The sequence below is a fragment of the Rhinoderma darwinii genome, chromosome 3, assembly GCF_050947455.1.
Source record: "Rhinoderma darwinii isolate aRhiDar2 chromosome 3, aRhiDar2.hap1, whole genome shotgun sequence".
In the NCBI taxonomy this organism is placed as follows: Eukaryota; Metazoa; Chordata; class Amphibia; order Anura; family Rhinodermatidae; genus Rhinoderma; species Rhinoderma darwinii.
In genome coordinates, this window is record NC_134689.1 from 152298056 (window position 1) to 152312813 (window position 14758).

The window sequence follows — 14758 nt, forward strand, 5'->3', positions numbered from 1 at the left end:
TTACCCCAATTTTCTGGCATAAATTAGAATAAATTTGTTGAGCTGTGGTGGCCTGTCCTCTTTCAATCAATGCAAATTGCGACTTTTGGCCATTTTGCAACTTTTCCAGGGTTGATAAATTCCCTCCAGTGTGTGTGTTCTCACATCCCATGCTTATGAGAGATCGCACATACACACATTTATAGAAAATAAAAACAATCCATGCAAAGTACAGGTGACGCATGCAACAATCAATGGGAAAAACAGAAAAACACATGGTAGATGAGAGCCCCTAACAAATAGAAAATAAGTACATAATATCTGTTCATAATAGGACTCTAAAACCCTGGGTGGTCTGCTGCAGCAAATATACCAGAAGAACATCAGTACGAGCACTATTCTCTCAATGAATTTTGGGACAAACAAGAAGAAATAATAGATTACATTTAATGTCTTACAAACTCCAAGCTTTAAATGTGTCTTCTGCTGAGGCACAAAGAAAGATGTTTTAATGAATCACAAATGGGGTATTTCCAGTACACCCCATGTTTTGCGGCTCAGCAGAGCAGCAAGAATTCCTTGCTTCATTCTGATATCTGGAATGCATTAAAGATCTGCTAAGCCACTTTCATTGTTTCTAATGCTGGAAAAGGTCTGTGATATATCAGGAAATAGTCTATTTGTGAGCAAAACTTTGTGTGTGTGACAGATTAACTACTAGTGTACTGGAGTCTAACACAATACATACATACAACTGCCCAACATAGTGTAGTTCCAAACACATGGACAAAAATAAGTATTTACTGCCATCTAGTGGAAAACAGCTTCTTAATATAGGCAACTATGGCACAGCAACATATACCTATAAAAGCAGTCTTATCTACAGCAGAATAATAGATAAACCTCAAGCTGGTCCACTGAAGTCTTAGGGCTTGTCCACACGTAACGGAATTGCTGCGTATTTTCCGTCCGGAATTGTGGACAGAAAATATGAAGAATTCAGTAGCAGCAAAGTGGGTGAGATTTAACAAATGTCATCCACATGCTGCGTAAAATTTCAGAGCAGAAATTCACCTGCGGTGCGTATTTTTCGAACCGCAGTATGTCAATTCCTGCTGCAGAAAGTGAACTGAATTGCTGCGTTTTTCAGGAGAGATCACCATCTCACAACATTAAGAAAACCGCAGCAAAATACTCACCATTTCCTGCAGTCAAAAACACAGGATATGGTGCGGTTTTTCCGCAGCAAAATTTCTGCTCGTTTCTGCGGAATTGCTGCAGAAATTTTCTGCAGCAATTCCGTTACGTGTGGACAAGCCCTTAATGTATGTAATTTGAACGTTTTTATACTCATTTAAAATGAAACGCTTAATGTATACTGATTACATTTTCTTATGTTTAAAGCTAAGGAAATCATTAATTTACTTATAAATGAATATAGCATGGTATTAAAGAAGTTTTCCAGTGGTTTAAAAAAGCCTAAAACTGTGGTTCTCTGTGTACATCCTGGCAAACATAGAGGATGGGCAATAGTGGCGTTGAGACAACGAAGAATTTTAGCTGTGAGTAAGCTTTTTTATTTTGGTAGTTTACAAGGGTTGTCTCACTAGGATATACCACCAATGTCCAAACCCAATGCTAAAACAACTGACAACAGTGCTATGAAAGTGCATGCCACTGCTGCCCCTGTCAGCTCCACTTGGCTTTTCCGGGCAGGTGTATGGCTGGCCTTTGACGTCATTGGGATAATCATGCCACCTCTGAGGAAAGCCGACAAGAATAAAAGTGGCTTAGCACTTTCCTTACTCTGCTGCAACTGTCTTCCATCAAAAGGCGGGGCTCACAGCAGCTGGACCCCACCTGATCGAATATTGGTGGCATATACTAGCGATCTCCTACCAATGTCTATCCTAAAACAATAAGGGTACGTGCACACGATAGCAGGCATTTACATCTGAAAAGACAGACTGTTTTCAGGAGAAAACAGCTGCCTCGTTTCAGTCGTAAATGCTCCTCCTCGCATTTTGCGAGGCTTCTCTGACAGCCGTAAATTTTGAGCTGCTCTTCATTGAGTTCAATGAAGAACGGCTCAAATTACATCTGAAAGAAGTGTCCTGCACTTCTTTTGATGAGGCTGTATTGTAAAGCTGTCAAACGACGACGCGTAAATGACAGGTCGTCTGGACAGTACGTCGGCAAACCCATTCAAATGAATGGGCAGATGTTTGCCGACGTATTGTAGCCCTACTTTCAGACGTAAAATGAGGCATAATACGCCTCGTTTACGTCTGAAAATAGGTCGTGTGAACCCAGCCTAAGAGAGTGAGAGTTGTGAAAGGGGTTCATAACCACACTGTTCTCGGCTTTTTACTCACAGTACTGTTATAGCCATTGAAGTCACTTGTACTCACATATGTAGTATTTTGTGATGTCACTGCTTAAGAAAGGATGTAAAAGAGGCTCTGTCACCACATTATAAGTGCCCTATCTTGTACATGATGTGATCGGCGCTGTAATGTAGATTACAGCAGCTATTTTTATTTAGAAAAACGATAATTTTTGACGTTATGATGAGTTATGACCTATTTTAGCCTTATGCTAATGAGTTTCTTAATGGACAACTGGGCGAGTTTTACTTTTTGGCCAAGTGGGCGTTGTGGAGAGAAGTGTATGACGCTGACCAATCAGTGACCAATCAGCGTCATACACTTCTCTCAATTAATTTACACAGAACATAGCGATATAGCTATATCGCTATGTGCAGCCACATACACAAACACTAATGTGACTGCAGTGTCCTGACAATGAATATACATTACCTCCAGCCAGGACGTGATGTCTATTCACAATCCTGACACTTCGCTAACGTTTCTGTGAGATTTACAGCAAGGCAAGCGTAATCTCGCGGGATTACGCTGTAAACTGTCATCTAAAACGAGATTACGCTTGCCTTGCTGTAAATCTCACAGAAACGTTAGCGAAGTGTCAGGATTCTGAATATGTCAAAAGAGGGTATGGGCAGCACAGCAGAACATAAACCTCTAGGGTATCAGGGTGCAAGTGTCCAGGGATCCGACTTGTAAATCCCCAAAAAGGTATTTATTTACCCATCAGTGCAGAAAGATAGCAACGTTTCAGCTGCTCCGTGCAGCCTTTGTCAAGCAGCCTTTGTCAAGCAAGGTTACATGGAGCAGCTGAAACGTTGCTATATTTTTGCACTGATGGGTGAATAAATACCTTTTCCATTTTTGATACGAACTTTGGAGTGATGCCTCTTCTTTCTATTTCGTTAGGATTTTGAATAGACATCACGTCCTGGCTGGAGGTAATGCATATTCATTGTCAGGACACTGCAGTAACGTTAGTGTGTGTGTATATGGCTGCACATAGCGATATAGCTCTATCTCTATGTGCTGTGTAAATGAATGGAGAGAAGTGTATGACGCTGATTGGTCAGCGTCATACACTTCTCTCCACAACGCCCACTTGGCCAAAAAGTAAAACACGCCCAGTTGTCCATTAAGAAACTCATAAAGCTAAAATAGGTCATAACGCCATCAAAAATAATCGTTTTTCTAAATAAGATTCAGAGCTTTAAATCCCCATCCTCTGCTGACCCTGTCCGAGTCTACACAGCAAAGCTGATAGCAAATGTCAGCCTATTGTGTGTAACAATCAGCTCAATGTTGATATAAACTAATAAAGCGTATGAACAGAAACAGAGTCTAATACAAATGAACAAACATTCAATGTATCTGTAGATCAATGTAAAAATGTTCTTAAGGTCAGAATTTTCCAAGCAAGCTAGATCTTTAATTTGGTTGCCCAAATTCTAAGGAACAGTGCTCTTTACTGAAATAATGTTTTGATGTGACAAGAAAGTGTTGGTAACTAGAAGATTCTAGTTTAATCATTGTATCATAGTTTGAAATAATAATAATGATGATTATAAAAAAATAAACGGTTTAACAATGTAATGCCAAAAAACAGTTTGCATGATTAGAAGGGTATGTTCAGACGTGGCAGAATTTTTCTGCTGCTTATGTTGGTGCAGATTTGGGGCAATTACGCAACGAATCTGCACCAACATTTGCATATTTGACAGGTAGTTCAGACGGTGCAGAAAACAGAGCGGACTTGCCACAGATTTCAGTTTTTGCATTGCAAAGGCTGAAATACGCAGTGAAATTCTGCTTCTTCTCCGCAACAGACAGTGCATGCTGCGGAGGGAAAATCTGCACCGCAGCCTATTGTCGGCAGCGGAGTTTTCCACAACGTCTGAACTAACTTGCCTCAAAATGTATTGAAACAAATGTAAAAAACGGCCGCTGGAGAATTCCACTGCGGACTGTCCGCAGCGGAATTCCACAGCAATTCCGCCACGTCTGAATGTGCCCTAAATGATGACTATATATATTTAAAGGGATATTTTTTTTTTATCAAGTTGCTGTATGGATAAAATTCAATGAACTACTTCTTGCTATGAAGTGGAATTTCAGATTAGATCTCTTATGTAATGTATAGCTAAATATCAATATTACATAAAATGGTTGTTTCTTGCAATAATTGTAAGTGGTTGTTTCCTGCAGCAGAGATGGAAATTGTTAAGGACTCCCAGTATGCATCACACAACAAGTAGCACCCAGTCAACCTGAGGGAAGCCCACAGGCCCGCAGGGCCACTGGCTGGCTCTTTGTCATCAAATGGAGCAGGTTGAATGCAGACATCACTGTGATATCCTCACCAACAAAACGAAGGGGCAAAGAACAGGGACAACAGCTGAGTGGGAGAAAAAGAAAGATTAATATCAGCATGACAAATGATATAAACAGTACAGAAGACAATATGCTCATGACTTATTACAGCAATGGTGGGCAATAGACAGACCCTCAAGTGAATGGAGAGCCATGTACAATGAGCAAAGTTCATGTATCGCACATCTCAGCAGCAGATCACTAGCGCTAAAGGCTAATCTTGTCTGATCCCCTTTGGATAACACATATGAGGTATATATAATGTGAATGTGTCACATAGAGATTATAACATTTTCATAAAATTGGTTTTGGAGCATAGGAAATTCAATTGGGAATAGTAATAATATGTCTCCATTACAGTACAAAGGGCTGTAATGCAGTCGATTAACTCTGCCCACCACTGGTTTCAAGCATGAATAGTAGTCACATTACAGTTGTATGCAGTGAAAACAGCTAATAAATACTATATTCAGCCTGGATGAAATGTAACATTACATAACATGCTATGTCATCTGCTTTCTTTTCTCAGGAAATGATGGATATGGTGATGATAATGCTCATTACAACATAACAAATTACATACCAAAGAAGAAAACAGTATCATTTAGGGTATGTTCACACGGCTTATTTTCGGACGTTTTTCGGAAACAATGGGCGTGTGAATAGCCCCATAGAATTACATACAGCCGTGTGATGGCCATTAAAAAAACGGTGTCACACGGCCGATTTATACGCCCGTCTGAATAAGGCATTACTCCATGTTCACACGGGGTGGATACGCTGCGTAAAAATACACAGCGTTTCTGCCCTTGACGTCGCAGGGAATTCTGGATGAAAAACCGCACTAAATTGTGGTGACGTTTTTCGGGTAAAATGTCCACTGCGGAAATCAGTGGGTTAAAAAAAAAAAAGTTTAGACTTCCCCCGGTCTCCGCAGTCATGGCGACGTATCCCTGTGTTTTATCCAATGTGACCGCTGCAGCCTGTGATTGGCTGCATTAGTGACATGCGATGAAACATCATCCCAGGAGGCCAGCCTAAAGGCAGAAGCATAATGATCTGGGTAACTATAAGCTTATTTTTTTTCTGAGTTGAGATTTTTGCAGCGGAATCGCCGCTTTTCCGCCGCAGAAATTACAACATTTGCGATTTGATGCAGATTTTACCTCCTCTTTGAATTCAATGGGGAAAATCCGCAACAGAAAAGCAGCGATTCTGCAGCATAAATTTACATGCTGTGGATTTTAAAAAAACGCACCGCGGGTCAATTTATAAAAGATTTTTGGCAGATTTTTTGTGCAGGGTGTGGATGAGATGTGTTGAAATCTCATCCACTCTGCTGCTACAGTATTACGCAGCGGAATGAAAATCTGCAGTAATTACGCTACGTGTGAACATACCCTAACGCCTCATGCACACGACCGAGTGTGACATCCGAGTCACGTCAATGATCCGAGGAAAGATAGGACATGCTCTATCTTTCTTCGGATCGGAGACTCGGACCATTTTTCACGGACCCGATTCCCCAGCTAAAGTGAATGGGTCCGTGGAGACTATCGGGTGCCACTCGGATGCTGTCAAAAACGGCCCAAGTGGCACAACAGTTGTGTGCATGAGGTATAAGGCTAAATGCACACAATGTGTATTTTGCGGCGGAAAATACGCAGCAAAACCGCAGGGAATTCGCAGAGAAAAAACGCAAGCGGAATAGCTAGATAATTTGACATGCTGAGGTTCCGAAAATACGCATCGCGGGTCAATTTACGTCACGAAAAATACCGCAGCGTGGACACGGGATTACCTGGAATTTCATTGACTATGCTGGTACTATACTACACTGCGGTTTTGCCGCACACAAATATCCGCGGCAAAACCGCACGTAATACGCATCATGTGCATTGACCCTTAGGCTATGTTCACACAGAATATGTGCAAGGTGAAAAATATATGAGGTTGATTTCAAGGGAAAATAGCGTCTGAAATCCAGGTGTTTTACTAGCTGATTTTCAAAACGTTTTTCTGTGTATTGAAATCGTATTTTGAGGCGTAATTTCAGAGCGTTTTTTGAAGCGTCAATGGGAGAGAATTTAATGGGAAAAATCTGCTTGATAAAAAGCTTCAAGAAGTGACAATTCATTTCTTTTTTTCAATGCGTATATTTACGTGCCATTTTTTTATTTAGCGGCGTAAAAATATGCCTTGTATGAACTACACAGCGTAATTCCCATTAAAATAAATTTGAAGCTGTTTGCAGGCATATTTCAAGTGTATTTCGGCACATAATACGAGTGTTTTACGGCTGAAAATATGCCTGAAAATATGCTGTGTGAACATGGCCTTAGACTCAGGGTCTTCACACTCGCTTCATAGTCAAATTCAAATTGTAACTTGCTTTTCTCCCGCCCACATCATGATATACTCTGGTCACTGGCAGACACAAACAACAGAGGGCCCCTGTGCAAAAACAGGCTATGGGCCGCTAATAGCTCAGCATATGTCCCCGCTTATGTCTCTCTAAGGGCACATTCAGACGTGGTGGAATTCCGCTGCGGACGGTCCACAGTGGAATTCTCCAGCGGCCGTTATTGACATTTTTTTTGACACATTTTGAGGCAAGTTAGTTCAGACGATGCGGAAAACTCCGCTGCGGACCATAGGCTGCGGTGTAGAATTTTCAGTCCGCAGCATGCACTGACTGTTGCGGAGAAGCAGAATTTTACTGCGTATTTCAGCCTTTGCAATGCAAAAACTGAAATCCGTGGCAAGTTCGCTGTGTTCTCTGCAACGTCTGAATTACCTGTCAAATATGCAAATGTTGGTGCAGATTCGTTGCGTAATTGGCCCAAATCTGCACCAACATTTGCAGCGGTAAAATTCTGCCACGTCTGAACGTGTCCTAAGGGTATGTTCACACAGCCTATTTTCAGCAGTTTTTCGGGCTGTAAATACTCCGAAAAACATCTGAAAATACGGGGGGCTGAATGCCTCCAAACATCTGCTCATTGATTTCAATTTGAAAAACTGCGTTTCGTTCCCACGGGGCGTTCTTTATGTGGCCATTTGTAAAAATGACCCCTAAAAAACGCCCTGTAAAAAAACAAGTGCATATCACTTCTTGAGCCGTTTTTCATTGCCTCAATAGAAAACCAGCTCCAAAAACGGCTGTAAAAAAAACGCATCAAAAATCGCTTGCCTTGAAAACAGCTCTGTATTTAACAGCCGTTTTTTGTTTAGGGTATGTTCACACGGTTAACAAATTTTTATTTTTTTTCTGAGTTGCGTTTTTTCTAGCGGAATGGCTGCGATTCTGCCGCAAAACAAGTCAACATCTGCTATTTGTCGTGGAATTAACCTCCCCATTGAATTCAATGAGGAAATCCCGCAACAAAGAAGCAGCGTTTACGCAAATACAATTGACATGCTGCGGATTTAAAAACCGCACTGCATGTCAATTTCTGAGCGTTTTTTCCGTTTATCATTTATGCATCGTGTGGATAAGATTTGTTCAAATCTCATCCACTTTGCTGGTACTGTATTATTTTGTGGATTTACCAAAGTATTTACGTGTGAATTAGAGTAAATCTCCTCTAATGTGTGATCCATTATTTTCTTCTCTGATCATGAATAACACTGCAGCTGTCATTTGTATTTGGTTACAACTATTTTTATAATCCCAGTATGGAAAATTAATATTCCAAAAGGTTGAAGGGACAAAGATCAAGTTTTTATTCTTTACAATGTACAATGTTTATCTGACATAATGGAAATCTATATGCTAAAAATAGAAAACAAAAAATATTGGATGTTTGACTGATTATTTATAAGGGTATGTTCACACGCAGTGTTTTCAGACGTAATTCTGGCGTTTTACGCCTCGAATTACGCCTGAAAAAAATGCTCCATTACGCCTACAAACATCTGCCCATTGTTTGCAATGGGATTTACGGTGTTCTGTTCCCACGAGGCTTAATTTTACGCGTTGCTATCAAAATACGGCACGTAAAAAGAAGCCCGCGAAAAAGAAGTGCATGTCACTTCTTGGGATGTTATTGGAGGTGTTTTTTCATTGACTCCATTGAAAAACAGCTCCAATAACGGCCGTAAAATACGCTGCGAAAAACGCGAGTTGCTACAAAAACGTCTGAATTTCAGGAGCTGTCTTCGCCTGAAAACAGCTCCGTATTTTCAGCCGTTTTTGGTCACTGCGTGTGAACATACCCTTAGGCTATCTACAAACCTGTGTCCCTGCTTTCTATTTTTCTGCTCCGTCAAAGGAGCAGAACAAGGGAAAACCGGAAGCGTTGCACCACGGACACCGGCTTTCCGTCAGGTTGTCCTTGGTTGTACCGGAAACAATAGCGCGGTATGCAGCTTTTGTTTCCGGTAATCTCTGCCGGATCTGCGATGGAGGACCCTAACGGAGCCTCCAACGCAGATGTGAACAGAGCCTTACCTAGACATTTCTAGAAATTTGATAGTACAAGAGAAACCTAGAAGTTATTACACCGCGTTCCAAATAATTATGCAAATGTTATTTTTCGCTGATTTTCCTAAATAGTCGATGCAAATGACAGTCAGTATAATCTTCAAGCCATCAACCGTTGGAGTATAATGCGAATTTTATCTCCTAATGATAACAGATTTTTTTTTAGAAGTAAAAAACCCAAAATGCACTGTTTCGAATTATTATGCACAACAGAGATCAAAACATTTTAAAGGTTGTAAAGAGAACTAAAATGGTAATTTGTTGAATTTGCAGCATCAGGAGGTCATATTTACAGAAATCAAAAGATCTTTCAATCAAAACAAACTTACCAGGCCAAGTTACATGTTAACATAGGACCCCTTCTTTGATATCACCTTCACAATTCTTGCATCCATTGAATTTGTGAGTATTTAGACAGTTTCTGCTTGAATATCTTTGCAGGATGTCAGAATAACCTCCCAGAGCTTCTGTTTTGATGTGAACTGCCTCCCACCCTCATAGATATTTTGCTTGAGGATGCTCCAAAGGTTCTCAATAGGGTTGAGGTCAGGGGAACATGGGGGCCACACCATGAGTTTCTCTCCTTTTATGCCCATAGCAGCCAATGACACAGAGGTATTCTTTGCAGCATGAGATGGTGCATTGTCATGCATTAAGATAATTTTGCTATGAAAGGCACGGTTCTTCTTTTTGTACCACGGAAGAAAGTGGTCAGTCATAAACGCTACGTACTTTGCAGAGGTCATTTTCACACTGTCAGGGACCCTAAAGGGGCCTACCAGCTCTCTCCCCATGATTCCAGCCCAAAACATGACTCCGCCACCTCCTTGCTGACGTCGCAGCCTTGTTGGAACATGGTGGCCATTCACCAACCTTCCACTACTCCATCCATCTGGACCATCCAGGGTTGCATTGCACTCATCAGTAAACAACACGGTTTGAAAATTAGTCTTCATGCATTTCTGAGCACACTGCAACCGTTTCTGCTTGTGAGAATTGTTTAGGGGTGGCCAAATAATAGCTTTATGCACACTTACAAACCTCTGGAGAATCCTATACCTTGAGGTTCGCGGGACTCCAGAGGCACCAGCGGCTTCAAATACCTGTTTGCTGCTTTGCAATGGCATTTTAGCAGCTGCTCTCCTAATCCTATTAATTTGTCTGGCAGAAACCTTCCTCATTATGCCTTTATCTGAACGAACCCGTCTGTGCTCTGAATCAGCCACAAATCTTTTCACAGTACGATGATCACGCTTAAGTTTTCTTGAAATATCCAATGTTTTCATACCTTGTCCAAGGTATTGCACTATTTCAAGCTTTTCGGCAGCAGAGAGATCCTTTTTCTTTCCCATATTGCTTGAAACCTGTGGCCTGCTTAATAATGTGGAACATCCTTTTTAAGTAGTTTTCCTTTGATTGGGCACACCTGGCAAACTAATTATCACAGGTGTCTGAGATTGATTACAATGATCCAAAGAGCCCTAAGACACAATACCATCCATGAGTTTAATTGAAAAACTAATAATTACATATTTATGACCCTTAAATCCAATGTGCAGAATAATTTGGAACACGGTGTATGGACACAGTGACGTCAGGGACTTCTGAAGCGGAATCACCGGCGAATTGGACGGGGATTCCGCTCCAGGAAAAGTCACTGACTTCACTGTGTCCATATATGGACACAGTGACGTCAGGGACTTCTGAAGCGGAATCCCCGCCGATGTGGCCGGGGATTCCGCTCCAGGAGAAGTACCTCACTTCACTGTTCATATATGGACAGTGAAGTGAGGGATTTCTCCAGAGCCGTCCCCTACAGGAAAGTATGGGGGGTGGCACTACCTACAAGGGGGGCTGTGTGGAATTGCCTACAGGGGGGCTGTGTGGCACTACCTACAGGCGGGGCTGTGTGGCATTACTTACAGGGGGGCTGTGTGGCATTACTTACAGGGGGGCTGTGTGGCACTACCTACAAGGGGGCTGTGTGGCATTACCTACAGGGGCGCTGTGTGGCACTACCTACAGGGGGGCTATGTGGCATTACCTACAGGGGGGCTATGTGGCATTACTTACAGGGGGGCTGTGTGGCATTACTTACAGAGGGCTGTGTGGCACTGCCTACAAAGGGGATGTGTGGCATTGCTTACAGGGGGGCTGTGTGGCATTACCTACAGGGGGGCTGTGTGGCATTACCTACAGGGGGGCTGTGTGGCATTACCTACAGGGGGGCTGTGTGGCATTACCTACAGGGGGGCTGTGTGGCATTACCTACAGGGGGGCTGTGTGGCATTACCTACAGGGGGGCTGTGTGGCATTACCTACAGGGTGCTGTGTGGCATTACCTACAGGGGGGCTGTGTGGTATTACCTACAGGGGGGCTGTGTGGCATTACCTACAGGGGAGCTGTGGCAGTATCTATAGAAGGTAGTGTGTGGCATTATCTACAGAGGGTAGTGTGTGGCAGAAAATTGACAAATGAAATTCATCCGTTTTTAAAACGGACAAGGAAAAAAACGGGTGCAAAACGGGTTAAAAACGGAAGCATGGCCCGGAACAGATGCAAAACGGCCGAGAAAACTGACCAAAACCGCCGTTTTTTATAGGCCGACACTCAGACCCTCTCGTGTGAATAGAGCCTAAAGGTAGTTGATGACGCGCCGTGTCTTTACACAGTCGAAAGTGCTGTCTTAGCAAAGACACGGAGCGTCATCAATCACAGAACACGCCCCCTCCTCTGACAATCTCGTCGTCCACACCTTCTCATCCTTCTTCACACTTGTAGTTCCCGCACTGTGTGTGTGTGTGTGTGTGTGTGTGTGTGTGTGTGTGTGTGTGTGTGTGTGTGTGTGTGTGTATATATATATAAATATACAGTGAAGGAAATAAGTATTAGATCCCTTGCTGATTTTGTAAGTTTGCCCACTGTCAAAGTCATGAACAGTCTAGAATTTTTAGGCTAGGTTAACTTTACCAGTGAGAAATAGATTATATAAAAAAAACAAAAAGAAAATCACATAGTCAAAATTATATATATTTATTTGCATTGTGCACAGAGAAATAAGTATTTGATCCCCTACCAACCATTAAGAGTTCAGCCTCCTCCAGACCAGTTACACGCTCCAAATCAACTTGGTGCCTGCATTAAAGACAGCTGTCTTAAATGGTCACCTGTATAAAAGACTCCTGTCCACAGACTCAATTAATCAGTCTGACTCTAACCTCTACGACATGGGCAAGACCAAAGAGCTTTCTAAGGATGACAGGGACAAGATCATAGACCTGCACAAGGCTGGAATGGGCTACAAAACCATAAGTAAGACGCTGGGTGAGAGGGAGACAACTGTTGGTGCAATAGTAAGAAAATGGAAGACATACAAAATGACTGTCAATCGACATCGATCTGGGGCTCCATGCAAAATCTCACCTCGTGGGGTATCCTTGATCCTGAGGAAGGTGAGAGCTCAGCAGAAAACTACACGGGGGGTACTTGTTAATGATCTCAAGGCAGCTGGGACCACAGTCACCAAGAAAACCATTGGTAACACATTACGCCGTAATGGATTAAAATCCTGCAGTGCCCGCAAGGTCCCCCTGCTCAAGAAGGCACATGTACAGGCCCGTCTGGAGTTTGCAAATGAACATCTGGATGATTCTGAGAGTGATTGGGAGAAGGTGCTATGGTCAGGTGAGACTAAAATTGAGCTCTTTGGCATTAACTCAACTCGCCGTGTTTGGAGGAAGAGAAATGCTGCCTATGACCCAAAGAACACTGTCCCCACTGTCAAGCATGGAGGTGGAAACATTATGTTTTGGGGGTGTTTCTCTGCTAAGGGCACAGGACTACTTCACCGCATCAATGGGAGAATGGATGGAGCCATGTACCGTCAAATCCTGAGTGACAACCTCCTTCCCTCCACCAGGACATTAAAAATGGCTCGTGGTTGGGTCTTCCAGCACGACAATGACCCGAAACATACAGCCAAGGCAACAAAGGAGTGGCTCAAAAAGAAGCACATTAAGGTCATGGAGTGGCCTAGCCAGTCTCCAGACCTTAATCTCATCGAAAACTTATGGAGGGAGCTGAAGATCCGAGTTCCCAAGCGACAGCCTCGAAATCTTAGTGATTTACAGATGATCTGCAAAGAGGAGTGGGCCAAAATTCCATCTAACATGTGTGCAAACCTCATCATCAACTACAAAAAACTTTTGACTGCTGTGCTTGCCAACAAGGGTTTTGCCAGCAAGTATTAAGTCTTGTTTGCCAAAGGGATCAAATACTTATTTCTCTGTGCACAATGCAAATAAATATATATAATTTTGACAATGTGATTTTCATTTTTTTTTTTTTATATATATAATCTATCTCTCACTGGTAACATTAACCTAGCCTAAAAATTCTAGACTGTTCATGTCTTTGACAGTGGGCAAACTTACAAAATCAGCAAGGGATCAAATACTTATTTCCTTCACTGTATATATATATATATATATATATATATATATATATATATATATATATATGTGTGTGTATATATATATATATATATATATATACAATTTGTATGTGTGTATACATATATATATGTATATATATATATATATATATATATACACACATACAAATTATATATATATATATATATATATATATATATATATATATATATATACATATACACACACACAAAATTTTATATATAAAAATATATATAAATAGTGAGACACACTAAGGCCTCATGCACACGACCGTAGCCATGTGCACGGCCGTGATCCGAAGTGTCACCCGCGAGCTTTTCTATGAGCCTAGGGTCCTGGGCCATACACGGACCTTGGAAACCACGGTCTTTTGCATGGGCCCATATAAGTGAATGGGGCCAGAATTCTCCCGTGGATTTTCAGGGGAATTGCGCCCACAAAAGCACGTTAGTGTGTATGGGGCCTTACATACATTTATAGTAAATTATGTAAAAAAAGAAACGTTTTACCATTGTTTGGAGTAGTGTTTGGTGTTTACTTCACTGTAAGGCCCTGTTCACACAGAGTTATTTGCAGGCAGAAAATTCTGCCTCAAAATTTTGCTTGAATTTTCAGGCAGATTTTGATTTGCCTCCACGCCGTTTGCCACGATTTTCGCCCGCGGGCATTGAGCGCAATGGGCAAAAACTCTGCGAAAAACGCTTTCTCTGCCTCCCATAGATGTCAGAGGGAGGTCAGAGGAGTAAACGCCCGAAGATAGGGCATACCGCTTCTTTTTCCCTCAATGGCCGCGGGCAAAAAACGTGGCAAACGGCGTGCAGGCAGGTCAAAATCTGCCTCCAAATTCAAGACAGAATTTTGATGCAGAATTTTCTGCCAGCAAAAAAAACTCAGTGTGAACAGGGCCTAATACAGGATCTATTGGAACAGATCCAGCAGCAGGTGAGGTAAATGTGCTGACTGGATTGTGTGTACCAAGATGTCTGACTTAGGTGGAGTGGGCAGACTTAGGGCATGTTCACACGGACTATTTTCGTCCGTTTTTCGGGCTGTAAACTCCCGA

The 14758-nt window shown here is 42.0% G+C and overlaps 1 protein-coding gene across 5 annotated transcripts in view; it reads right to left on the reverse strand.

Moving 5' to 3' along the window:
* The window catches only part of MSRB3 (methionine sulfoxide reductase B3), a 173287-nt gene that overhangs the window by 138652 nt on the left and 19877 nt on the right, over positions 1 to 14758 (reverse strand). For 3 of the 5 annotated variants that reach the window (XM_075855005.1, XM_075855002.1, XM_075855001.1), the window contains exon 2: positions 4631 to 4758. The exons of the other annotated variants lie outside the window; for them this stretch is intronic. In XM_075855005.1, the coding sequence (XP_075711120.1) occupies positions 4631 to 4706 (76 nt within the window). In that variant the 5' untranslated portion in view covers positions 4707 to 4758. The remainder of the gene's footprint in view (positions 1 to 4630; positions 4759 to 14758) is intronic. 5 annotated transcript variants of the gene reach the window in all.